This window comes from Salminus brasiliensis, chromosome 2, assembly GCF_030463535.1.
Source record: "Salminus brasiliensis chromosome 2, fSalBra1.hap2, whole genome shotgun sequence".
Lineage (NCBI taxonomy): Eukaryota > Metazoa > Chordata > Actinopteri > Characiformes > Bryconidae > Salminus > Salminus brasiliensis.
The window spans coordinates 38,591,078-38,618,653 of NC_132879.1; the positions used below are offsets into that span (position 1 = coordinate 38,591,078).

General features: G+C 40.2%; 1 protein-coding gene across 3 annotated transcripts in view; it reads left to right on the forward strand.

Moving 5' to 3' along the window:
* abcc9 (ATP-binding cassette, sub-family C (CFTR/MRP), member 9) overlaps nucleotides 1–27,576 on the forward strand; it is a 53,585-nt gene that overhangs the window by 11,758 nt on the left and 14,251 nt on the right. For 2 of the 3 annotated variants that reach the window (XM_072672610.1, XM_072672609.1), the window contains exons 8-31: nucleotides 577–765; nucleotides 2,014–2,184; nucleotides 2,702–2,857; nucleotides 4,438–4,572; nucleotides 4,701–4,863; nucleotides 4,987–5,027; nucleotides 5,117–5,259; nucleotides 5,404–5,512; nucleotides 9,568–9,666; nucleotides 12,102–12,174; nucleotides 13,761–13,866; nucleotides 17,712–17,747; nucleotides 19,700–19,801; nucleotides 20,273–20,357; nucleotides 20,552–20,632; nucleotides 21,202–21,339; nucleotides 21,520–21,645; nucleotides 21,900–21,999; nucleotides 22,572–22,855; nucleotides 22,988–23,139; nucleotides 23,582–23,651; nucleotides 23,866–24,023; nucleotides 25,064–25,156; nucleotides 26,227–26,329. In XM_072672610.1, coding sequence (XP_072528711.1) covers nucleotides 577–765; nucleotides 2,014–2,184; nucleotides 2,702–2,857; nucleotides 4,438–4,572; nucleotides 4,701–4,863; nucleotides 4,987–5,027; nucleotides 5,117–5,259; nucleotides 5,404–5,512; nucleotides 9,568–9,666; nucleotides 12,102–12,174; nucleotides 13,761–13,866; nucleotides 17,712–17,747; nucleotides 19,700–19,801; nucleotides 20,273–20,357; nucleotides 20,552–20,632; nucleotides 21,202–21,339; nucleotides 21,520–21,645; nucleotides 21,900–21,999; nucleotides 22,572–22,855; nucleotides 22,988–23,139; nucleotides 23,582–23,651; nucleotides 23,866–24,023; nucleotides 25,064–25,156; nucleotides 26,227–26,329 — 2,913 coding nt within the window. Of the gene's footprint in view, nucleotides 1–576; nucleotides 766–2,013; nucleotides 2,185–2,701; nucleotides 2,858–4,437; nucleotides 4,573–4,700; nucleotides 4,864–4,986; nucleotides 5,028–5,116; nucleotides 5,260–5,403; nucleotides 5,513–9,567; nucleotides 9,667–12,101; nucleotides 12,175–13,760; nucleotides 13,867–17,711; nucleotides 17,748–18,768; nucleotides 18,805–19,699; nucleotides 19,802–20,272; nucleotides 20,358–20,551; nucleotides 20,633–21,201; nucleotides 21,340–21,519; nucleotides 21,646–21,899; nucleotides 22,000–22,571; nucleotides 22,856–22,987; nucleotides 23,140–23,581; nucleotides 23,652–23,865; nucleotides 24,024–25,063; nucleotides 25,157–26,226; nucleotides 26,330–27,576 lie in introns of all 3 variants that reach the window. The other variant, XM_072672612.1, reaches the window with a different exon arrangement.

Below are 27,576 nucleotides of genomic sequence, written 5' to 3' on the forward strand. Positions count from 1 at the left end.
GTAGATTTGAGATCACAGAGACACAGAGAATGTAAAATTCCAGACAACATGATGTAATACTGTGTGTGATTGCACATGGGTTTAAACACAGCAGTAGTGTTGTTTAGTTGTTTATTAAAATAGAATATGGTCCGTGAGGCAGTTCTTCAAATCGGTTATTTGTAAACTTGAATCTTGCATGTAATGTAAGATTGTGTGAATGCAGTGAACACAGAGTTGCCAGCACACCTAGCATTTAACACTTAACAACATAGCCTGTTGCTGCACAATTCATCAACACCCTCTACATTAGTAAGGGCCCACTATAGGACCACCGCTGACCAGATATTTACAGCAGTGACACTGACCAGATACTCTCATGCCCACTATGTCAGTGTCACTATTTGTCTTCCGAATGATATGTGATCAGCAGTGGTCCAATTGATGTTTTATTTTCTTTGATGGACGAGCTAGAGAGGGGCTTATAAATTGTGCGGCAATGGTTAGGGCTACAGTGTAGCACTATGGTCTAAAGTTGGTGATGACATTGTAGGTGTTGTTGATAAAATGTGTGAGTATGTGTGTGTTGGCCTGCAGCAGAACGCAGAAGACCTGGATAAAGCACCGTCTATTTGGAGATCCATGTACCGAGCTTTTGGCCGCCCCATCCTCCTCAGCAGCACTTTTCGCTACATGGCTGATCTGCTGGGTTTCGTGGGACCACTCTGTATCTCTGGAATTGTGGAACACCTGGACAACACCACGGAAGGTGTCACAGTGAACAAGGTGTGTTGGTTTGGTTTCTTTGCACATGTGTGGAATAGAGAGTGAGAGAGAGCCACAATAAAGAGCAGTCTTCTACTTTTGTCATCTTCTGTCAAGTTCTGTATATGCTGTATATGCAGTATGTACAGAGCCTTGCCGTAAAATCAAATCTTTAAAAAAAAAAATATTGAAAAAATATTTCAATAAATCTAATGACTTACGAAGCTGTGTTACAATCATCTGTAGATGACACTTGACAAATGTCCAAATAATGCTGTCTGAATGAACAATATGATGTATAACCAAGCCCATATGAACCCACTGACACTCCACATCACTCCATACCCCATTCATTGTTTCCATTGTGCCATTTAGTCAAAATTGATTTTACGTAATTAAATAACACTATCAGCTGTATTTTTCCTGTATTTGACAAGCTCTCTCTCTCACATCCTAGTTGAAGTACATCCAGATGATGACAATGTATGATCTCATTGACTGGCGTGTTATCAGGGGGGAGCCTTATCTTCTCCTCTGGTGTCATCTAGCCCTGATTCAGTTCTGACATCACATCCAGCATTTGTATCATTTGTAGCATTGCCAATAACACGCGTCTAGGCATGTTATTTTGAATATTAAGGTCCCTCACACGTCCGGTGTGGTGGTTTGTCCTCACTCTGGTTGCCATCATGTATAGATGATGAAGATAAACACTCTTATTTGGTTTATTAGATAAAAATAATCATCCTCTGCTGGGAGGGGAGATACTGATACAGTGTAATAGAGACTATGATTGCAGACAGAAAAAATGACATCACTATGGCGACAGACAGAATTGCATACTGGACATTGTAATGAGCTGTGGTCATTTTACTCTGTTAGCTGTTGAGATGGGAGAGTAGGTTCGAGAGGGTTAACCCGCCTGTGTGACTTGGAAAATTCCCCACTCACTTCACATTCTCTCATACTCACTGGAAACAAACTCTGGTTTGTGCCAGTGGTGCAACAGTCTCCTGATGAAATATCGCAAATATGTTTTTCTGAAGATCCTAACTGAAGATATCTCTGTTCTGTAGTATGTCTGTGTGTGTGAATGTAATAAAGAGGACATTAGTATAGTATCTTGGCTTTAAGTCTGGCTATACTCTAATAATATGACCTTTTTTGGCCATTCCGACCAGTAAGCTCAGTGTCTGAGTGTGTTCTTAATGCTTAATGCTTAATATAAACCCTTTGTTTTAATGCTTTATTTTTGTGCTGGCCTGTAAGACAGAGGATCTTCCATTTGGAGTGTACTTCATGTCCTCCATGCAGCTGCTGGAGAACACATATGTCCTGGCTGTGCTACTGTTTCTCGCTCTGGTGCTCCAGCGCACCTTCCTGCAGGCTTCTTACTATGTCACTATAGAAACTGGCATTAACCTACGAGGAGCACTGCTGGTAAGTAGGCGAGAGGTTTCATTAAATTGAATGAACATGACTTATCACTTATCTCAAATGCAGATCAGCAAAGACATGCTCGATATCTGTCAGGTGTCTGGAGATGCTAGGCTTACATTGCTTACAAACACTGTGACCTTTCCTATCTCTGTAAATACTGCCCAAACCTTCATGCATTTGCTTAAGAAAATCTAGCTAACAAAAAGGTACATAAACAACATGTTTTGATTAGTTTGATTAGACCATATTTAAGCTAAATGTTGAACTTAATTAAGCTCCATTATTTTTGTGTTTGTTGAGTCATACTATTTTGTAAATGGTGACATGCTGGGGCAGCTGTGGCCTGACGGTTTGAGACGTGGCCTTCTTGAATCCCCTTGTTTTGTCTGTTAATAGCTAGTTTATAGAGCCTTTAATGAATGATCTCATATCTTGTAAGCAATTTTGCCATGCTCAATTCAGTTCCTGCAAAAGTAGTAATAATGCTTGTTACTGTGATACATTTACACTTTTTCAGGCGATGATCTACAATAAGATCTTGCGTCTGTCTACTTCCAACATGTCCATGGGAGAAATGACTTTGGGCCAGATCAACAACCTGGTTGCCATAGAGACCAACCAGTTGATGTGGTTTCTTTTCCTGTGCCCAAATTTGTGGGCGATGCCTGTGCAGGTAACTGAAGTGCTGTAATTTGTAAAGTCCACTCTAGCACAGTAATGTAGTAAGCCACAGTGACTTAAAAAAAATATACAGTAAAACATGTATATGTACAGATGTATGTGAGTACAGTATAACCATTGCTTATGTAAACCAAAATCATGTGGTTGGCGACTTGAATTCTTTTACGAGGCTCTGTATACACTGTTGTAATATAGAGATTAGACTGGACAACAATGTCCAGATGGTATGTTATATACATACCAGTGCCTGTGGGTATTTGAGGGCCAAATATACTCCTCCCTAATTTTTCCCTTTAGTTTTTCCCCAAATTCAATGATTGCCAGTTCCCACCCACTAGATAGGACTTCCCATAAGGCTAGCATGTGCTTCCTCACAGACATGGGAAGCCAGCCAACTGCATCTTTTCTAATTGCATTCTTTTCATCCAATTTTGTTACATCAGCTAACAGATGCCTGTTTTGGCTAGCATTGCTTGTGAGGCACAGGGTTTAAAAGGTGCAGCAAAATAGCATCAGCTATTTATAAAATGGTATATAAATGTTTATATATTATAAAAATATTATATAAATGTTGTTTTTTTCCACAAAAAAGGATGCTGGAATTATAATTATGCCATAAAAAAGACACTGTTGAGACACTACTACAAATTTTATTAAATTTAGCTCAGTCAAGAGAGTTAGAGCAGGGAAATTACAAAAATATGCAAAATACAAGCTATCCAAGGCTGATTTTACTACATATGTTAAGTTGCTAATTGTTTATTTGATCTCCACAAGACCTCTAAATCTGTTCTGTGGTATCGGTCACCAATACTTTAGCAGCATGTTTTAAGCCCTGTTGTGAGTTGTGAGGAGAACCAGAGAAGCCTTTCTGTCAATTCAGCCTAGACGGGATTGCCATTGTTGCCCTTGTGCATCGATGACCTTTGGTAGCTCCAAACCCTGCCACTGGTTCTCACCCCTGCTGACTGGGAGCTCCCACATGCCTTGCTTGTATCTGGCCAGTATATTTTTGATTCTTGACAAAGTCACTTAGGTCTTCATGCCTGCCCATTTCTTCCACACCCAACATGCTGAATACAACAACCGATTGCACTGCAATGGTTGAACAGATTTCTCAGACATGGATATGCAGTAGCCTTCTGAGTGTGCTCTTTAGTGCTGGTTTAAAAACAAAGAAAGGCATGCGGTTCTCCTGCTGGTAAATTAGAGCGTGTCAGTGAAAGTTTGATAAAGTGTCACATATTATGTTTTGGTTTCATGTTCCACTGTAAAATAGTTCCACGCTGCAAAGTTGCTCCTCAGTGCTGCTGGCTGGGCAATAATGATAACCAAATAGCTCTCGAATCACTGTGGTTAAAACAAAGCCTCGGAACTGTACTGGGATTAAAATAGCCGATACCTGACCTTTAATATAGACCTGGATCAGCCCTGATTTACTGGATCTGATTGGGACAGCCCTAGTTTGTATATTTGATTAATTTGATTAATTAAATATATATCATAGGTTGTTTCAAAAGATTCCCAGTGTTGTGTATTGTCTGATAATGATCCTCTCTCATCCTCACTCAGATCATTATGGGTGTGATCTTGCTGTATTATTTATTGGGGTATAGCGCTCTGATCGGTGCGGCAGTCATTGTGCTGCTGGCCCCCATTCAGTACCTCATCGCCACCAAACTGGCTGACACACAGAAAAGCTCGCTGGTAAGTCTTGTAGTGTGTTTTCATCTCATACTCAGTGCATTTCTAATTGGCTTAGTGCTGTTCTAATCAGTGTTTCTAATGGAATGGTTATGCTTGATTCACAATGATCTGAACTCCTTCTCTGTCAGGACTACTCAACAGATCGTCTAAAAAAGACCACAGAGATCCTGAAAGGCATAAAGCTATTGAAGCTTTATGCCTGGGAGAACATATTCTGTGACAGCGTGCTGGAAACCAGAGGCAAAGAGCTAACTAGCCTCAGGACCTTTGCCTTCTACACCTCCATGTCCAGTAAGCAGACCTAAAATGTGTTGTATAGATCAGAACTGTCATTGTTTCAGTGGCTCTCATCATCAACATGCTTAAGAGACAGATATCAAGAGAAAGCACATCCTTCTTTGTTCCTCTCTTTAGTATTTATGAATGCTGCCATCCCAATTGCGGCTGTGTTAGCGGTAAGTCAGCCACAGCTATTATCGTATCTGCGCTCTTAGTACACAAATCCCTTTAATGTCCTAATAGCTCTGAATACATTTCCTTTTAGACGTTTGTTACTCACGCGTATATCAGTCAGTCCAGGCTGAGCCCAGCCAAGGCGTTTGCCTCTCTGGCACTCTTCCACATCCTGGTCACGCCGCTCTTCCTGCTGTCTACCGTGGTCAGATTCGCAGTCAAAGCCTTGATCAGGTACTCACGTCATAATCAGGTTGAGCTCAGATCAGATGTCTGTCTTTACTGGCAGATGAACTGTTGTACAGTATATAAGTGTGTGTGTGTATGTGTGGTATAGAGTAAAATTACTCCTTAATGGTCTTGGCATGTTCCTTGCAGTGTTCAAAAGCTTGGCGAGTTCCTGCAGAGCGAAGAGATTGGCGATGACAGCTGGAGAAATGGAGATATGCCTGTGTCTCTGGAGTCCTGCAAGAAACACCCAGGAGCTGTTAGTATATATATATGTGTGTGTGTGTATATACACACACACACACACACACACTAGAAAGCCAAGTGGAAAAGCCATGGCGGTTATTTTGATTTTGCATAAAGTGAACAGCTCCCACACAATGCTGTCATATGTCCGACACACATATGTCTCATATAGCTTGAGTTTAGGTTTTGTTTGCAGAATCTGGTCCCGTGGCACAGCTTTCTCCTTTTTGTGATCAGCTCCGGCAGTAGTCTGGGACAGTGGAGTGCCAGTCTGCTCGCATACAGTATGCTTTTCATGCGATTTGCACAATTTTAGTATAAAATTATCAAAGCAATATTTTTTTTATTTCTGTTTCTTCCTGTAAAATCCTGTTTAGCATATTCTGATGATGTTGTTTTACTGTAATGCAGCTAAAAGTTAGAATTGGTCAGTTTTTTACCTTGGGAAAAAAGAGATGTCTAAAATGGAATGCGAAAGGACTGCTGTGGCTTCCAGGTGGAAGAACTTAGAACTTTTTGTGCATTGAAATAGTAATCTTAAAACTGTAGAGTGCATATTTTAGTCAGAAACTAATGCAGTAAAGGTCAGAGAGGGGTTGATTTTGTCCAAGATAGCACATCAGTGTTTATCATGACCTCTGCTCAAGATACCCATATGCACTCCCTTTAAAAAAGAATGGCACGTCTGCCATCACTAAAGTATAGTTTACAAGCCATTTTATGGTCCAATAAGCGCAATAGTGACACATATTGTAAATGGTGACATACTAAAAATGTTGAACTACATTTTGTTCTGTTTTGTCGTGATGAACAGAATACAATATCCACTCAATTTGTGGAGCATACACTATAGAATGAATGAAAGTAGTGGGCCTGTGTGTAAAACGTTGTGAAACGGTGCATCAAAATGAAACATTGCACTTTTTTCGGGGAAACACTTCTATGATCTTCCGATATTCTGATATATTACAGTACATCTATATTGTATAGAATTACAAATCTTTATAAAGAAAATATTTGTACACAAAAACACAAATTAAACCAAAACTTTATTGAAGGTATTCAGTGGTTCCACGGCCTCACATCTCATTGATGGAGGGCATTAAATCCTTCTAGGCAAAACACGACATTGGTTTTGGGGACATGGGCTCGTGTGGCTGTTCTAGAGGGTGTCATTCTTCTAGCAGTGCTTTTTTTTATGGAGATAGCACAGACCCTTGTGACAGCTTTGGCTTCACATCAAAGTGGCTAAATTTACTAACTAAAAGGGGTCAGAATACTTTTGTAGTGTATGTGTATTATTCCCCACTGAACAGTGTTTCTGATCTACTCTAATTATTTTCACCTTTTAAGAAACTATAGAATGTATTTTGCAAATCACTGTAAAACACTATAAGTGAAATTAGATAGTTTAGTCTGAACTGTAGAATCGGAGGCAAATCCCAGTCTTGCTCACAACCACTGCTCTGAACACAACCCAAATATTTCCAGATTTTGTGTAGCGTCTTAAACAACATTTGAATACAGATTTTTAATGCTTTAAGTACCATTCAAACGTGATGTCAAACCCTTTCAAAAAAGAATTGGTGCTGCTGGGAGTGCTCTGATCCGAGCTGTAGGCGAAACCTGTATCGCAGTGCAATTCTTGAGCTGAGTGAGAATCCATTAACGTACTAAAGAGGAACGCCTCTAGGCCATAGATAGTATGTCCTCAGCTGTTCTCTGAGAAAGGAAACTCTGTCACATGCCCTCTCTCAGAGAAGGAGACGGGCCAGAGTGAAGGGGAGAGGAGGGAGAAAGAGCAGGGGGATTGGGAGCTGAGAAAGAGGCAACGGGAAGGAAGGAGGAATGGTTTGTGGTTCAGGATGATAGAACAAGGACTCTAGAACAAGTTAGATGCTGTAAGATTAAAAAAAAAAAAAACTCACAATGGTCACAGAAATAACTTGAATCTGACAAATAATCTGAGTAATAATAAATAAAAAATCTATGAAAATTAACCATTGAAAGTCAGACTTTACTTACTTTACTTAACTTAATATTTTGTTGCACAACCTTTTGAGGCAATCACTGCGATCAAACGATTCCTGTAACTGTCAATGAGACTTCTGCACCTCTCAGCAGGTATTTTGGCCCACTCCTCATGAGCAAACTGCTCCAGTTGTCTCAGGTTTGAAGGGTGCCTTTTCCAGACGGCATGTTTCAGCTCCTTCCAAAGATGCTCAATAGGATTTAGGTCAGGGCTCATTGAAGGCCACTTCACTGTGTTTTGGGTCATTATCCTGTTGCAAGACCCATGACCTGTGACTGAGACCAAGCTTTCTGACACTGGGCAGCACATTTCTCTCTAGAATCCCTTGATAGTCTTGAGATTTCATTGTACCCTGCACAGATTCAAGACACCCTGTGCCAGATGCAGCAAAGCAGCCCTGGAACATAACAGAGCCTCCTCCATGTTTCACAGTAGGGACCGTGTTCTTTTCTTGATATGCTTCATTTTTCCATCTGTGAACATAGAGCTAATGTGCCTTAGCAAAAAATTCCTTTTTGTATCATCTGTCAATAGGACATTCTCCCAGAAGCTTTGGGGCTTGTTAACATGTAGTTTGACAAAATCCAGTCTGGCTTTTTTATGATTTGTTTTAAACAATGGTGTCCTCCTTGGTCTCCCATGAAGTCCACTTTGGCTCAAACAACGACGGATGGTGCGATCTGACACTGATGTTCCTTGAGCTTGTTTCTCTTTAGAAGTTTTTCTGTGTTTTTCTCATTTTTTACACCATTTGTATTATCCGTCTCTTTGATTTGTCATCAATTTTCCTCCTGCGGCCACATCCAGGGAGGTTGTATACAGTCCCATGGATCTTAAATATCACAATAATATGTGCAACTGTAGTTACAGAAACATCAAGCTGCTTGGAGATGGTCTTATAACCTTTACCTTTAACATGCTTGTCTATAATTTTCTTTTTAATTTCCTGAGGCAACTCTTTCCTTTGCTTCCTCTGGTCCATGTTGAGTGTGGTACACACCATGTCACCAAACAGCACAGGGACTACCTGTAGCCCTATATATAGGCCCACTGACTGATTACAAGATTGTAGACACCTGTGATGCTAATTAGTGGACACACCTTGATTTAACATGTCCCTTTGGTCACATTATTTTCAGGTGTACCATAAATTTTGTCCAGGCCTGTTTAATGAGTTTACTTTTTTAAATAATTCTGTTGAAGCACAGTTCAAAATCGATGTTGGATTTCTTTTATTTGTTCATTTTCATAGAATGTTTATTTATTATTTCTTTTGTCAGATTCAAGTTATTTCTGTGACCATTGTGGGTTTTTCTTTTATTAACCGAGGGGTACCAACAATTTTGTCCATGTGTGTAATGATCTACCAGTCACTGACCTCAACTGGGAGAAAGTGTTTCCCACTCCTCCATGCAGAAATTTTTCAACTGTGTGACGTTTCAGCTTTAGGTGTTTAGACAGATGGTCTCACATTTTCCTTGAGCGTCCTTTGAGGTACCATCATTTTTGTCCAGGCCTGTTTAATGAGTTTACTTTTAAAAATAATTCTGTTGAAGCATGGTTTAAAATCAATGTCAGATTTTCATTTGTTGAATTTTTATTTATTATCACTTTTGTCAGATTCAGGTTATTTCTGTGACCATTGTGGGTTTACTTTCATTAACCGAGGGGTACCAACAAATTTGTCCACGTGCGTACATTCATACATATGTACTTTGAATGAACCATTATTTGCTTCAAAGTATTTATTTGAATTACATAAACCTAGTTAAGTTGCTTAAGTTGCTCCACAACTTTTTTAGGTTGAATGGACAAACCTCTTTTTTCAGGCTAGCATCAGGTCGTGACTTTGCTTTGTAAGTGGATTAATAATGTTTAACTCAGCTTACTCATCTCACTGATTTGTGCTGTTGTGAGTAAATGGCTAGAAGAATCCTCCCCCGGCTGGAATACAATGACACAAACTATCAGAAATTCCTCACTGCACCTTTGTGCATCATCTCTCTTTATCTCTTTTTCTTTTTGTGTTTGTGCAGAGAAATAGGAAGCAGCCGCTGCGCTATCAAATGGATAACTACGAGCAACCCCTGCGCAGGCAGCTGCGCCCCACTGAGACTGAGGATGTAGCCGTGAAGGTCAGGGGTTACCAGCCTCCACACGACCCCATCAGCTCTGATTCCCAGGCTGTTCACACACACACACACACACACACACACTCACACACAGAGCACATCCTGCCACTGAATTAAAAGGGTCTGCTTGTTCTCATCGCAATTGCTTTTAACCTTTGACCCACGTACGTGTCACATCCGACGGGTTAGTTTGCTCATACAGTACATGAGGACGTTCACACTCACACATTCGCATGACACGGTAAGGTGTTACGCAACGTTTTCCAGTTGAGGCACTTCTTTAACTTCACAGTTTTCGGCAGTGATAACAAAAGCATGGTGTCATTTGAGATTAATGAATTCTTGCTAATTCTTTGCTCATTGAAACAAACCAAGAAAAGTTGTTAATCTTTCAGTCCCTGTCACATACAACTTCCATGTACTTTAAGACAAGTTGGTTCAGGTTCTGCTCTCTTTATAACCACGGCCAGAAAGACTTTTGGGATTCTCATGAGAAGACCAAAAAAATTTACAATGCCAGAACTGGATGGTCATTTGTTTTATGGTTTGTTTTATTTTGTTGTTTTTCTGGCTCTGGGTCCCTGTAGGGTCCACTTCCTTTAACCCTCCCAGCGGACAGTGCGAGCCTCCTAACTAATGAACTCAATGGCAAGAAATGTACATAACGCACTTATGAGCACTCGCCAGTCTCCCACACTCAGCCATGTCACATCCGCTCACTTGGTTATGGTTACACTTTTAATCTGCTCTGACATTTACACTCCTCTATTTTCAAATGCTCCCCTCTCTCTCTCTCTCTCTCTCTCTCTTCCTCTTTTCCTCCCTTATTCGAGCTGCGCTCCCAGCTGCTTTTGATTGTTCGCTTTGCCCTTTTCCCAGTGAACTCTTTAGCCTAGCACAGATCTGGCCCTTGCTCGCCTCTGTGATGGATCGGAGCGTTATCGTTGTCATAAATAAACATTCGGCCCCGGAGCGGGAATAACCATCCTGCAAGATGTGAGCTGGATGTGGCTGTGAGGTGGTTCGTCTGGAGGGAGATGAGATCAATTTAGATTACTGTGGCATGCTAATGTTTTATAATAATAAGTCTTTCATGGCACACAGTTGTGATCGGACGTTTTTGTAATCAACACTGGGTCAAATGTATACATTAAGGGTAAATTATACATACAGCACACCTAGTATTTGGTTAAATGTATCTTTTGGTAGCCATTAACAAGAAGCGTTTAGCAGGCATCAACAAGCTTCTGGCAGAATTCGATCAGTGTTATTGGCAGAAATAAACGTTTGCTTTATCCATTCCACTCCCACCTTTGTTGTGTGTTTGGGGTCATTGTTCTAATACAACTCCTCATTGACCAGCTCTGCGAAGTCCTATTTATGGATAGGGAAAAGTTCTGTGAATCCGAATCTGAGTTAACCATAATAGTGTGTTAACCATAATAGTGATGCTGCCACCACCATGCTTAACAGCTAGCACTGTTCTTGGGGTTGTATGCCTCACCTTTACTCCTCTGACATATGACCATGAAAGATTTTTTCAGAAGGCAACTGGAGAATTTACATGGCAATGTTGACTGTAGACACTGACACTGATGTTCTTGCAGCTTTGATCCCATTCAGCAAAAACACATTGAAAAGTTGCTAGAAAAAGATGCCCCTCTATGACTAACTTGCATTGGGCAGCTGTCCTTCACTGCTGCAAGAACAATAATTAAAAGCGACCATTTCAGGCGTCACTTTCTTTTCTAAGATGTTAATATATTATGTTTTTGAACAACAGCGATTATGTTCAGAAAGACTAGTTTGGGTTTGAATTTACTTTCTAAAAGATTTAGTGAAAAACTGTGATGTATAATATAAAGAATATGTTATGTGAATCTCCCACCAGCTTCAGTATAATCAAAGTATAAACCAAGAGATTGATTCCCCTCTCAAATGATTCCTTTGTATGTAGTGCACTATGTGATTGTTGCCTTCTGCAGCAACATATGGTCCTTCATGTCCAGCAGAGAATTAACAGATTCAGAGTCTGAGCTGACTGTCAGACATATTATGCACTATTTAGTATAGGAACAGTTATTTTAAGACTTGCGTTGTGCTCTCTGTGGGGGTAAGGGAGCCATTTGAGATTCTGTCCCAGTGTGGGAAAACCGACATTTACCACCATTAGCTTGGCTCTAACAAAATCGCATAGAGATATGAATGGAAATTTGGAATGTGGTCATTTGGAATGCCAAAAATATTGCATGGCAAACGTTTGTCCATTAAACACTGTTACACTGATACTGTCATTGTTATATAACAAATTAAAACATTTATTTAAATGGCTGCAATATACTACAGTCAATGGTTTGATATACAGTGATTTCACAGTGCGGAAAGTATTAACTATAAGAGTCAGCTCATGTATGTCCTGTGTTTCATGCTTTGTTCAGGTGAACAACGGATACTTCACATGGGGGAGCAACATGTCAACATTGTCAGACATCAACATCTGTATCCCCACAGGTAATCTGACCCATTAACTGTTATTGTCTACCAGCTGTGTGGTGTGCTTTTCTTTGTCTCACCGCTCCGCTCTAGGGCTGTGACCCCTACGCTACTGCCTTTTAAAACATTCCAGCTATTCTACTAAACACAACTCCCTGCTGGCCAGCTCTGTGCAGTCCTGTTTATGGATGGGGGAAAAGTCCTGTGCATCTGGATTTGAGCATGCTGACCAGGTTTTTAAGTTTGTAGTACTGTTGCTCTGGACAGTTTGTTCTGCCTGATATCGTAAGTGTGTTAACCATAATAGTACATGTCTGAAGCAGGGCTTCAGAAATGGCCAGAGGCAGATAGGCTCTTGCTGAATCTGGATTTCCCCAAAGGTTTTTGCCTTCTGCTTCTCTGTAGAAGGATTCCCTCCTACTAACAGCCCCCCTCCCCCAGCTCTTCACCCCCACTAGGTCCCCCTTGATTTATTTATTGTGGTTCTCATGGCCTGGGTCCTTTGCAGAGCTGTTTTATATCATTTGATTTCTATTATGCAAAGAACTCTACTAAACTCTTTTTTACTCTACTAAACTCTCTTGCTATTTGTAACATTCATATTTCACAAATAAAGGTCCAACAGATATGGCCCAATTCCTTTACATTAACACATGTTAAAGACACTGTTAAAGATAAATGTCTTCTGTAAATTGAGCATTTCAGAGAGCTGTTTTTGCTATTTGCTTCTGTTTGCAGGAGAGAAAGAAAGAAGCAGCCAGAGCATGTTGTAGCGTTTTTATTGCCAGTGAATGTCTCATTGGCATTAGGGTGTAGATCTATGGGTGTTATTAATAAGAGATGTTTAATCACAATCATCTCCATGATTATACTGACAATAGAATGTGTATTACAGGTTTATTTGAATAGCTGCTTAAAACATTTGAATCTTATTCTAAAACAATACAGCTGTAATTACATATATACAGTGAGCAAGCATTAATTCAGGTTCGATTGCTGCTGTTGACCTAAAGTGCTCTCATTTACCCTTGCTGTCATTGTCAAGTTGCACTAAATAAAGAGGCAAGTGTGGCTGTTACACAAAAAATGATTAGAATGTGAATGTCTTTTGTGGAAAACACTGTTAAACTATTTATTATCATCTTGTTGCAGCTTATTATAGTACAGTAGACAGGGAGACACACACACACACACTTAACTGAGCTTTATTTCAGAAGAACTATACATAATTTTTTTTGTGATTCTAGGATTAAAGCTGGTAAAGTGTGGTGCACAAGGTGCCAAGAAAGTTCTGTGTGTACCCCTTAAAATAGTCCTTTGTGAATTTTGTGGTGTTTTAATTATCATAGTGTGATATGTGCTATCTGACTTTGCTGGTATTTAATTAAATCCATTCTTCCCTCTACTACTGAAATGGGAGTTCCTCTACCCCATGCCACTGGCTCTAACACAAGCCCAAGGTTTTATTTTTTAATGCTTTTCTTCTATGAACATACCTTCACTCATTGTAGCCACTCCACATAACGTTTTCAAAATGTATCAGGCTAGTTTTGATGCTCAGTTGATTAATGATGCTGAAAAGAGAATACTTCTGCCCTCCGCAGGTCAACTGACCATGATCGTGGGCCAGGTGGGTTGTGGAAAGTCCTCGCTATTGTTAGCCATGCTGGGAGAGATGCAGACACTCAGTGGAAAAGTCTACTGGAGCAAGTAAGAGATGTTTATGTTTGAGCTAAGAACTACATTTTAAACCACAATTAAACCACAATAGATGAGAAGTTTGCCTACTGATTCATCTAATGCTAATCAAAGTTGTCATATGTGGCAAGACCCATGAAGTCTGACCATTCATTTGCTGTATGTACCACCGTGTACATACTTAAGTGTGTGCTTATGTGTGTATGTGCGAGTGTGTGTGTGTGCTCCATCTTGCCCATTGCGCTGATGAAGACTAAAACTTTGGTAAATAGTAAGTGTTCTTGCTTTTCTCCATGCCTGCATGCATTTCTCTGCCTGTATGTGCATGTGTGTGTGTGTATGCATGTCTGTGTAGTTTCAGCTGTCGAAACAGCCTAAATGAAATGTTCTATTTCAGCTTGTTTACTGTTTATCAGTACTAAAACTATCAGTACTAATACTGATAATAGTATTATCAGTACTAATACTATCTGCACTCTCTTTCTTTATCTCCTGTCACTGGTAATTATGTTGAACTGCTCATGTCTCCATCTTTCAGTCCTTACTGAAGATGGTCTCTGATTAGCATTTGCCGACAAGTCCAACAGTGTGACATTAAGCTTGTAGTAGTTTTCCAGTGTCTTTGTGCATTTTATATCCACTTAAATGTATCACTTTAATCATTTATTTGTTTAATGTCTGGGTTATTGAGAATGCTTTCTGTGCTTTTGAGGCGTTTTCATTACACTAAAGCCCTAATCAGAAATTACTGGAGCTAGCACAACACAAGCTGGTACATGACCTCATCTGACAAAACGAAATGCACTGCTGTAGTGATACATTGAATTTAAATAATTTCCACCTGAATAAAATATACAGAGTTTTATCAGAAACACCTACCATATATAAACAGCTGCCAAATTATATACAACTAAACAAACAAGCCAAGAAATATAATAAGATTCTTAAATACAGGTGCTTTTTCATACAATTTAGCAATTGATATCCTGTCAAACTCTGCTCAAACTATTATGGATCAAGATGGCAAGAAGAACAGATCTCATTTACTTTTAAAGAGGATTCAATCCTTTGGTATGGATGGCAGGTGCTTCAGTTACAAAGTCTGCTTAAGTGGCAAGTGATTAAACTGGAATAGTGAACATCTGCAATTAGATCTGTGGGAAAGACATCAGTAAACACAGCTTGAAATTGAGATTCTCGTGCATTAGTGTGAGCTGTAAGGAAGAACTGAGAAGAGCAGCTGCTCCTCAGGTGACTGAGTATAATTATGAAATCAGATGCTGTGGCCTCCACAGTCACCAGATCTCAACCTAACTGGAAACCCTCATGCTCTCCACCACCGTCAGCAAAAACATCTGGCATCTTGTGGTGGCACTACATCTTACTAGGACACTTTTATATTGTTTTTTCATTTAATTTGCCTGCCTGCAAATGCACTTTGGGGTTGCAATTATTGACTGCAGCCCATCTGTTGACACACAATTTATCGGCCCCCCTCTAGCCCATCCATCAATAGAAAAAGACCACAATTGGACCACCTCTGACCTAGAGGCGGGATCATTTTCAGCACAGCAGTGACACTAACGTGGTAGAAGCAAGGTAGTGTGTGTTGTTCTGGTAAGAATGTATCAGCCACAGCAGTGGTGCTGTGTTGTGTTTTTTTTTTGCACACCTCAGTGTCACTGCTGTGTTGCAAGAAATCTGACAAGCGAAATTCAATGGTTATGTAGTCAGAAACTCATAAATGGCTTGGGAGTGACTTACTTATTTTATTTACTAACATTGCTCCATTGCATATGCATTTATAGGTATTTACCCCAAAGCACAAAATACTGACTGAAGCAGCTACTGGGCTGATAGTTAATACTGCTTGGCTCTGACATTTCTAAGAAAAGGGGGAACGATTCATCTATCAGATCCTCTTTGTTGAATCTTTAGTAATGGGTCTTGGGTAATAGGTCAAAATCAGACCCCCTCTTCCTGGTGACCCAACTACAGTTGATCAAGTCCCAGCTTACACCCCAGCAGCAGCTGGCCACAAATCCTTCCTCTGTATCCAAAGCCACCTAGAAGCTTTCTCTGCAGCTTAAAATATGAATCATATGGTGCTTTTTGTCGCTGCCCCTGATATTCCAAGCCTCGTCAGAGCAACCCACTTCTATAGGTTCACAGTGGGCCAGCCAGCCTTGCGCCGAGCACTGCTCCACTAGCTCCTTGTACTTGTCAAGCTTCTGCTTACTGGCTTCCTACATGCGCTCTTCCCAGTGGGCTGTAAGCTCTCATATGATCACTTGCTTGGTGGTGTCTGAAAAGATGACCATTTCTGGGTGAAGTATAGATGCAATCTATACTTGGGATCTAGGAGCTTCAGCTGTTTGCCCAGATTCACTCTCAGTTGGCCTTCTAAAGCTTTAGTGAGGAGGCTAGATCTTGTACCAGGCAGATGTAAATTGTGTTTATCCTAGTGTGATGCTGTTTGCTGGAGTGGATGGCTGTGATGACTTGAGGACCTTGTGTGGGTGCAAGTGGTAGTGTCCTTCACCAAGAGCTTTAGGACAGTTCAATCAGATTATGTCCAAAGAGCAAAGGAATGTGACTCATTCTTGCCCCAGGTGTGGAGGTTAGCAGTGCTTGGTATTGTTGACAGTTTGGACCAAAAATCGAACTTGGTGGTAATCGGCTTGACAGAAGTCATATGTTCTTCTACCTATTCTTGTTGCTTGGCTGCTTGGGAACTATCCTAGGCTCACATGCCCTGTTGGCAGCATCCCCATTAAAGCCTTTTGCCTCAGTCTTGACTCTGCCACATCAAGCTCTCTATCTCTATTTTCTACCTGTTCGGGCCTCGATACCAGCTGCCACTACTTTGGGTCTAAGGAAGTACTCTGTACTGCATGGCTTTTTTTGTTTGCATCACTACAGATTCCTCTGAGAGGCCACTAAAAGGGAGCCGCAACATGTTGCTGCTCCCAAATAGGGCAGCACTACTCAGGCTCTTGGGGCAGCACACAATTTATTAAACTTTTTAAAAATAAATAAAATGAATTGTTTTTACATTTTAGCTCTAACATGCCTAACGCAATGTTGCCCATATAAGTAATGACATTGTCAAAATGACCAAATACTTAGAGTATTTTACACCAAGTTGTTTTCTTAAGTCAAAATCTAAAGAAGTCATTATTCAGATCTAATATGTAAAACAGGGAAGGTTCAACCTAAAACTTTTTAATCCTGTCCTATCCAACACAGACAATTCAAAAATATGCTCACATGATAATTAGTATATATAAATATGTTGCATCTGTATAGACGTATTTAGCTGCCATATAGTCTCTAACTGTACTCCTTAACCGTAAACCAACAAGGTAGATGTTTCTAATAGTCTAATATTTTACCATCTCAAATAACTTACTTTTGGCAATAATCGTGTTAGTGTGATATATTATTATTAATGTGGAAATTATGTATGTAAATCAAACACTTACCATTCCTAGAACTAGTCTTATGGAAGTAATTATGCCATTTCTGCAGTTGCTGATTGGGGCTTTAAGGTACAGTAGATCACAGAAGGGTTTCATATTTTGGTGTAAGTCGTGTCATGGTTTGTTTCTTTGTTTGTCAGGCTTTGCTGTCCTTGCAAACACTTCTCTGATGTTTTTTGTCTCTCAGGACAATGACAACACTCTCCAGTTAAAGCTAAGGAACTGTTGGGGTAATTTAGTAGCGGAGTGAAGACGAGAGTGTGTCAATGTCCTTGCAGAGTGCTCTCTATCCAAGTAGGCTGTGAACTAACCCTGGTCACGCGTGTGTTCTGTCTCTCTCTCTCTGTGTCTACTTTATGCACTACGCTCAATCAGACTGCCTGATTGTGAGATGCTCCCCGACTATATAAGGTATTTCATAAAGGGTGTTCACACACACACATATGTATTCACACATTATTTCTGACGAACCTATTCAAAATTCCACTAAATATGATGTTACACTACACTGTTACACTGTTATAGCCTTCACCACAGAACTGCAATATTGCTGTTGATTTGAAAAGCTTTGTATGTAGCTGGTAATTGGTATCTGTACTTGTTGGCATTTAACCCCTTGCTGTAAGAACATTAGTGAGAAAGATTAATTGATCTATCCGTACTGATCTTACAAATCCATTTTGTTGGAGCTACCATAGTGAAGTTTGACAAGCTATACAGAACGCTGGCAAAATCCCATTTCTAAATAAATTATTGATATTTTACTAAATGATATGTCATGTTTCTGTTGTAAGCCAAAGACTTTGATCTTGATTTTATTGGTATACTACTACGCAGTTAATAAGGGTTTTTTAGGTAAATGCAGCAGTTCTGTATAGAAGCAACCCTTTTTGCTAAGAGTGTAAATCTAAGGCTTCTGAGGAAATTATTTGTACGGTGATCTATCTGGTTCTATATAGATCTATTCCAAAGGTTTCGTTGAAGAACCACACACATATGACAAGAGGAGGATGGGCTCCCCTTTTGAGTCTTGGTTCCTCTCAAATTTTCTTCCTGTTGATCTGAGCAAGTTTTTCCTTGCCAAAGCTGCTTTGTGACATTTGTTGTGAAAAGCGCTATATGAATACATTTGAACTTTTTTGAACCTAATTTCACATTTATACAAAATAAATGTAGTATGAAATAAATAACTTTTTTGTGAAAAAAAATTTTTGTGGTACGGTTGCTTTAGTTTGAATGGGATTTCTAAGTGTTCTGTAAAGCTTGGCTAACAGTAACTACAGAAGGACGCATCTTGGGCTGAGCATCAATTGAAAAGTAAGAGAAGGCTGCCCCTGCATGATAGCATGAGGTTGCGTAAAAATGCTCTTCTCATGTGTGATATTCTACAATGTACATAACTTACAAATGATGTTTTGACCCCTGTCGACAGCGAGTATGACTCTGATTTTTCCCACGAAGAACGGAGGTACTTATTTGCAGACTTCTACAACAGAAGTGCAGTGGTTCATCTTTCCATCCATCTATTCATTCATCTATCCATCCACCTGTCCATCCATTCATATGTCTATTCATCCATTTATCCATCCTTTCACCCTTTATACTTGAAGGAGTTCCCTTTGTTTTGTATGTGTTAATCCTCTCAGAATAATCTGCCTTCCTGAGCTTGTCCTGTTCTGGTGTGGGATGTGTGTGAGTGTACATAAAATGTTGGGAGTCTTTGATGCAGAAATCACCAAATCACTGTTTTAGAGAAGAACATACAGGTCCAGCAGGTTTCTTTTTTTTTACACAGTTTAGCTTGGGTGTTCAGTTTTAACTGAAGCTTAGGCTCATTTTTGGTTTTGTTTAAGCAACTATTTAATAAAACACTGTAAACCTGCACTCACTGTTTTAATTTAGTTTTTAAATCAGCTTAATTCTGTGATATGAAATGTCACCTTGGCTGCTTCTTCAAAACATTAAGTTGCTCCTGACCTGGCCGGTGGAATATCTTGCAGCCAGGTATATCTAGAAAGACACACTGGTGGCATAGAAAATGTTCAAAACCTTCAGAAAAGAAAATGTAAATAAGTCATCCTCAGTATGTCACACATTTAATGTCTACATTTAGAAACGTGATTTCATATCTACAGAATTCAAAGTGCTTTCCCAACAGTTTTTTCCAACATATTTTCATGGTTCCAACCTGATTGTATGTATCATTCTGTTGTCCCCAAGCTGGATGCATGGTAGTCATTAATGTGACTCATTTTCTCCCCTTTTAGATCATTATTAACTTGTGGCTTGGTGTGTTGTAATCACATTGGCTGGTATATAAATACAATAGAGCCATTCCGCACTTATCCCTTTGTTTTTCTCAGTAAGAACAGGTACTCTGTGGCTTATGCAGCTCAGAAGTCATGGCTGCTGAATGCTACAGTAGAGGAAAACATCACGTTTGGAAGTCCTTTTAGCAAGCAGAGGTGAGAGACCCTCCTTTTAAAACTGTTCAGATCAACCCCTCGCTGGAATGACAAGAAAACTGCTCGTAGACTCTTTAGATAGCCAAATCAAAACTGCCAATTATTAAACTAGTAGAGTTCGGGTGATTGGACTTTTTTTGAGTTTTTGAGTCTATAATTATTACAGCTTTGAGGTCTCAAAAAAATCAATATCTTTTGAAATTTTGCACAAACCTTTTGATCTTGGTACGGTAAGCAACATGTTTTGGACATGACTTACAGAAGTAACGTAACGTTAAATTAACTAAATACATAGACAACAATTAGCTGGGCTACTCTAGGGCTACTGAATTATGTTCAGTAAAAAAACACAAAAATTTCCTGATAGAAACGATACTGCCAGATCTCGCTAAAGGGGACTGTTTTTTTTTGTTTTGTTTTAATGTCACCTCTTTCATGTCTCAATTACTTTCTCCTGCCGTGATTCTACAGATACAAGGCTGTAATTGATGCTTGCTCTCTGCAGCCAGATATCGACCTTCTTCCTTTCGGAGACCAGACTGAAATCGGAGAAAGGGTAAGAGACAGAAGCTCCCTCACTTTACTTCAGTTCATATTGTTCCTCTACATATTAGACCAAGGCTGGAACCTCAACTGATGGGCTATTAATGAATATGAGGACAAACCACCATATCGGTCATAAAGACTAGGATACTGACTGATTTGATTAGTAAAGAGCTTTTGTGTGTTTGTGTTTGTGATGTGTTTTAGGGAATAAATCTTAGCGGAGGCCAGAGACAGAGGATATGTGTGGCCAGAGCTCTCTACCAGAACACCAACATTGTTTTCCTGGTGAGAAATTTAATAAAATCTCACTAAGAAAATATGAAAACTATTACAAGTAGAACTTGTGTAGTGACAGTCATGCCAACAGAGTGAGATAATAAGCGGAAAGATGAACATTTGAATGAATGAAGGGGTGGTCCTCTCTCCTGCTGTCTCCCCAGTCCGCCCACAGATGACTATAGACTTTTAATTCAATCTTGGTTACGCCCAGATAATACATCTTGAATTACGTAAAATTACATGTTCGATGGGTGTCAAGGAAGTACAACAACACATAACACATCTCCCCCGAAAGAAGAAGGTTGTTATGGTTGAAGAACAGCTACACAGACGCACTCCCGCTGGGAAACATTACTAAGCTTCTCCTGAGGCCTGAAACTGTGTCAGAAGTCCACTGAGGATAGGATTTAAAATGTCATACATAAATAATCAGCTTTCCTTGAGCAATAGAATGACATTGAATTGATTGGTATTTAGTTGATATTTTATCATGTTTTTTTATCAGTTTTTGTATACTTTAGAGGGGAACTTACTGGTAGCCACTTGCATGGTTTTGTGTGTACGTCCGCCCACAGGATGACCCATTCTCCGCTCTGGACATCCATCTCAGTGACCACCTGATGCAGGAGGGCATTCTGAAATTCCTGCAGGATGATAAACGGACTGTGGTCCTGGTCACTCACAAACTGCAGTACCTCATTCATGCTGACTGGGTTAGTGCTACATTTGGGCTAATAGGGATATTGTATTTAACTGTCTTTTTTCCAAGTTTTCAGAGCAAAGACCATATAAGTGTCACTTAAGTGATCACCATGTTAGCAAGTGCAGTCTGTTTTGAACAGTGTTTATTTTTGTGGCCGAACACGAGCGTCTGTCTCTTTTCTGCCTCTCAGATCATAGCCATGAAGGGTGGCACCGTCTTGAGAGAGGGAACGCTGAAGGACATCCAGACTCACGATGTGGAGCTGTATGAACACTGGAAGACTCTAATGAACAGACAAGATCAGGAGCTGGAAAAGGTCAGACTTCTTCACCACATCCCACTTCCACTTCAGCTCAGCCAAACAACAGCAACAACAGCAGTCTTGTTTCACTGTAGTCCAAGTACATGTCCAGGTGATGAATGGTTATTGTGATAAATAATGAGCAATGTTTTTTTGTTGTAAATTCGGAACTCCAGTACTGATCTGTTTACAGAGCATTTTCAATTGCAACTTCTTGTTTCTTCGCTGCTCAGGGCTTTGAAATGTGATGCGAGTGTTGTACATTTCAGGACACAGACATTGAGAGTCAGACCACGCTCGAGAGGAAGACTCTGAGAAGAGCATTCTACTCCAGAGAAGCCAAGAACCAAATAGATGATGAAGACGAGGGTGATTTTTCTCCTTGCATTTTGCCACATGTGATATTTGCAAGTAGACACTAGGGCGGCCCAACCAAATTACCTGTACTTGAAATATATTGATTTATCCGTTACTGTGAACAGTCAGGATGCTTACAGAGGGGGGCTCCCGGGTGTCGCAGCCATCTGAGTTCAGTCCCCAGTTCAGCTCAGTGATGGTCCCTATTTGTAGCTGAGAGTCAGAGGGCACAATTGGCTTCTCTGTCTCTTGGTGGATAGGATGGCCCTCCCTCTCTGTAATGCTAGCCAGGACGGGCATCTGTTAGAGATATAACAGAATTTGCAGTTAGTGCTCTCCTGCAAGCATGTTGAGCTGCATGATGGTATAGTGATAATGGCAGCTTTAAAAATGGATACGTTTGACTGGCTACATGAGTCCTAGAGGAGGCCTTCTGCCTCCCAGTCCTGGTGGCATTATGTGAGTCATAGCTAGTGAGTAAGAATTGGCATGATGAAATTAGGTAGAAGTTGATTAGCAAACATTACATTGTGCAGCCCTAGTAGACTTGATAAACCTTTCTTTCTTGTAATGGTATTTGACAGAGGAAGAAGAGGAGGAGGACGAAGACGATAACTTGTCCACCACCACCAGCCGCCGCTCCAAGATTCCATGGAAGGTGTGCTGGCGTTACTTGTCCTCTGGTGGCTTTTTCTTAGTCTTCTTGATGGTCACCTCCAAGCTGGCCAAGCACTCAGTGATGGTGGCCATTGACTACTGGCTAGCAGACTGGACCTCCTCAGCTCAGAGCAAAGCCATGAGATCATTGAGCCCGGACACTAATGCCACCAACTACACGCAGGAGTACGAGGCAACACAGAAAACTGAGGTGATCAGTACTGTTGTCCTGTTGTCTCTTTTAGTAATATTTATTGTATGATTCATTTGTGTATATTTGTAAAGTTGATCTATAGTCGTTTTAACTTTTCAGTGGATTTTGTTATGTTTGTTCATTCTACAGCACCAACCCTACTTGCAGGTGTTTATCCTCCTCTGTGGAGCAGGAATAGTCCTGTGTCTCATCACTTCTTTGACTGTAGAGTTTCTGGGGCTTTCTGCTGCCACTAATCTGCACCATAACTTGCTCAACAAGATCATCCACGCTCCTCTTAGGTATTTGCATACACACACACACTTACATTCTCTCTCTTTGACTGGTGTTAGTCTCCTACTAAGTGTGATACATTAGCAGAATGCGAACAGAAACAGTCTAGACATTTGACATACATCTCTTTTTGAATATATGATTTTAAACAGACATTACTGACCTGTATTAAATCTGAAACTACACACACTAACGCTGTGTGAAGGGATGTTGTTAACATCGAGCACTTTTAGTTCCTCACCTTAAGTAGTTATTCACATAAAAAAAATAGTTCATGGTCAATCTGATCAGTATCGACCAATAAACAAGGCTTCAATATTGCTTTTGATAACTGTATTAGGTACTGTAACATAATATACCTTAATGTTTAATAAGGTTTCTTACATTTGTTTTAGTAGTGTAACATGTTACAAGACACTCATATTGGTCTGTATACATTCACCATGTCAGATTCTTTGACGTCACTCCACTTGGTCAAATCCTCAACCGCTTTTCAGCAGACACCAACATTATCGATCAGGTAAGAAAGTGCCAGCATCTCTCCGGTCCTCTTCTTGCTTTGGCCTTTCAAAGTCATTTAAGCTCAGCTGAGAAAAGGGCTTGTGTTCTCACACTGAGATGCCACTACTGGCTTAAACTCTGAACGTCAGTAAGCTGAAACATCACAAATGTAACAGCGCTATGCTAATGTTTTTTTCTTGTTCTCTCTTCCTATCACCCCTCCCTCCATCCAGCACATTCCTCCAACGCTGGAGTCTCTCACACGCTCCACTCTCCTTTGTCTCTCAGCCATTGGCATCATCGCATTTGTTACACCGGTCTTCCTTATTGCACTGGTGCCCCTCGCTGTGGCCTTCTACTTCATCCAAAAGTATTTCCGGGTCGCTTCCAAGTGAGTCCTGGTCTGGGGAGTCCTTCCATAATTCGATTTCACAGCTGACATGTTTTGCCTTCATTTTTAAAAATATCTGATCGGTTAAAACTTAACATGCAAATTAACAAAAAATACAACATTTTCTTTTGTCATGTAATAACATAGCACATTAATACAGAATTTAAGGGATGTGTGGTGTCATGTGTGTACAGAGCAGAGATATTCAGAAATGACTATGCAGCTCTTGAGTCTTTTCTTGTGTACTATAATTAGTAGTTTAGCAATTATTTTAAGCTATATTATTTCTACAGAAGTCACTGCACACTGATTTGTGGCCTTAGTTCTGTTTGGGAAAGAACTGTATGCTTGTATAAGTGGCATGACAAAAGGAGACGGATTTGTTCTGTTGCTTTCTAACCACTTTGATTTTGCATAATTAATAAACCTGTACACGAACAACAAGTACATTATATCAGCTAGTTGCTAAACATCTGGAACTTACTAAAGAAAATTAGTACCCCATTTTTTTGGTTTGCTATATGGCCAGCTAGCATACATGCTATTCAAGCTTCAATCTAAACAATATTTCTGGGTGTGTTGCAAAGACATTTCTACATGTATTGCATGTAGTACTATGAATAGTATGTTTTTTCAGCCAAAAATTACAATGAGATGCTCAATATTAGAACCTGCCACCACTGCAATGCTACAGTCATGTACACAAAGGAAAGTAAAGGTTATATTTACTCTGTTGAGATCGATAGTTCAGCTTGAAATGTTTAGTTCGTTTTCTCAGACTGAAAGTTCATTTAGTCTGTAATCGGAAGCATGAGTTAGTCAGATTAGGGACAAGTCAGTTATGGGCAAGTCCAAGTTTTTATAGCTTAGACAAAATGTATTGCTTAGGCTCAAGTAAACAAAATGTAGGCTTAAAACTGGAACTGCCTGTTTTATTTAATTAAAATGATGCAAAACACAGTAACAGTTCAAACATTTCAAACACATAAAGTGCTTTGCAGTATTTCATTTTCTGTCTGTCTTTTTTATATCTATTTTAGAGATCTGCAAGACCTGGATGACTCCACTCAGCTCCCCTTGCTCTGCCATTTCTCAGAGACTGCAGAAGGCCTCACTACCATTCGAGCTTTCAGGTTAGTATTCTGATTCTTTTGGAAATCTTTTTAGATGCAGAGTTTTAGGACTATACCTGATCTAAGACAATGCCAGGACTGATAGAGAAATACAGAAATAAACCATTACATAAGACCAATGCATACATTAACAAGTGCATGGTTCATTAAAGTCCTTAGTCTCTTTAGTTAACGCTTGAAGACAACATGAACCTCTGCTGTCCAAACAGTCAGTATAAGTTAATTCCATCACATGGGCCAAATTTTGAGAGAAGAGATCAAAAGTCATACTTAAAGTTTGAGGAGCTTTGAAATTTGCCATCAGGTAGGCATCCACAGAAACTAAGGGGAGTTCAACAGTAGTATTCTGGCTAGGTTGCAGTGGCCTGATGGCACATAAAAAAGAACCAGCCAATAGTGAGTTGTAGGAGTCTAGACTGGAGATATAAATTCCCTAGAGGGAATAGACAGAGGCCTCAGGTGAAACCTGAATGATCGTTTCAGACTTGCAACATGACCTGAGAATGGTAAACAGACATCCTGAATTACATCAAGGGATTGTGCATCTTAGAACATCATGACCAAGAAGTTCTTAAATGAGATGTGAATGATTGTGGACAAGATCGTGTCGACAGTAATCTTAGTCTTGCTGAGATTCAGCTGCAGGTGGTGGACTGCCATGCATGGACTTAGTAAAGTCTTTACACTGAGATCCAACTGTCTGCGAGATCAGTGTGAACAAGGTGTCAGATCAAGAAGCTCTAGTTGTTGTTATGATACAAAATCCTCTTATGAAGCATATCACAAACCATCCAGCCGGTGATAAAAGCCTTATGGATCTACTACTAATCCTAAAAAAATTTTTCCCATGTTTGTCTCTTTTCACAAAAGACCAGTAATCCAAACAGCTCTCACACTTTTGTCATCTCAGTTATAGAGCATTAAAAGCTAAGCTAAGACTCCACATACAAACTTACTGAAGTTACTCATGTATTCCTCCGTCACTATGAGGTCAAAGTCGTCTGAGCCGTGGTGTTGTGTCACGTAGCTGATGGGTCCGTTTCATGTCACTTTGCTGGCTCTTTCCTCAGGCATGAGGCTCGCTTTAAGCAGCGAATGCTGGAGCTGACTGACACCAACAACACAGCGTACCTCTTCCTCTCTGCTGCCAACCGGTGGCTGGAGGTCAGAACTGTAAGTACAGCTACACTGTGTGCAGAATTATTAGGCAAATGACTATTTTGATCACATCATCCTTTTTATACATGTTGTCCTACTCCAAGCTCTATAGGCTTGAGCCAACTACCAATCAAGTAAATCAGGTGATGTGCATCTCTGTAATGAGAAGGGGTGTGGTCTAATAACATCAACACCCAATATAAGGTGTGCTCAATTATTAGGCAACTTCCTTTCTTTTGGCAAAATGGGTCAGAAGAGCGATTTGACAGACTCTGAAAAGTCAAAAATTGTGAGATGTCTTGCAGAGGGATGCAGCAGTCTTGAAATTGCCAAACTTTTGAAGCGTGATCACCGAACAATCAAGCGTTTCATGGCAAATAGCCAACAGGGTCGCAAGAAACGTGTTGAAAAAAAAGGCGCAAAATAAGTGCCCATGAATTGAGGAAAATCAAGTGTGACGCTGCCAAGATGCCATTTGCCACCAGTTTTGCCATATTTCAGAGCTGCAACATTACTGGAGTATCAAAAAGCACAAGGTGTGCGATACTCAGGGACATGGCCAAGGTAAGGAAGGCTGAAAAACGACCACCTTTGAACAAGAAACATAAGATAAAACATCAAGACTGGGCCAAGAAATATCTTAAGGCTGGATCAGTAAAGGGCAGAGAGCTCCACTCCAACTCAGACGCCAGCAAGGTGGAGGTGGGATACTGGTATGGGCTGGTATCATCAAAGATGAACTTGTGGGACCTTTTTGGGTTGAAGATGGAGTGAAGCTCAACTCCCAGACCTACTGCCAGTTTCTGGAAGACACCTTCTTCAAGCAGTGGTACAGAAAGAAGTCGGTATCGTTCAAGAAAAACATGATTTTCATGCAGGACAATGCTCCATCACATGCATCCAAATACTCCACTGGCCAGTAAGGGTCTAAAAGAAGAAAAAATGATGACATGGCCCCCTTGTTCACCTGATCTGAACCCCATAGAGAACCTGTGGTCCCTCATGAAATGTGAGATCTACAGGGAGGGAAAACAGTACACCTCTCTGAACAGTGTCTGGGAGGCTTTGGTGTCTGCTGCACGCAATGTTGATCGTAAACAGATCAAGCAGCTGACAGAATCTATGGATGGAAGGCTTTTGAGTGTCATCGTAAAGAAAGGTGGCTATATTGGTCACTGATTTGTTTTTGGTTTTGTTTTTGAATGTCAGAAATGTTTATTTCTAAATTTTGTGTTGTTATATTGGTTTACCTGGTGAAAATA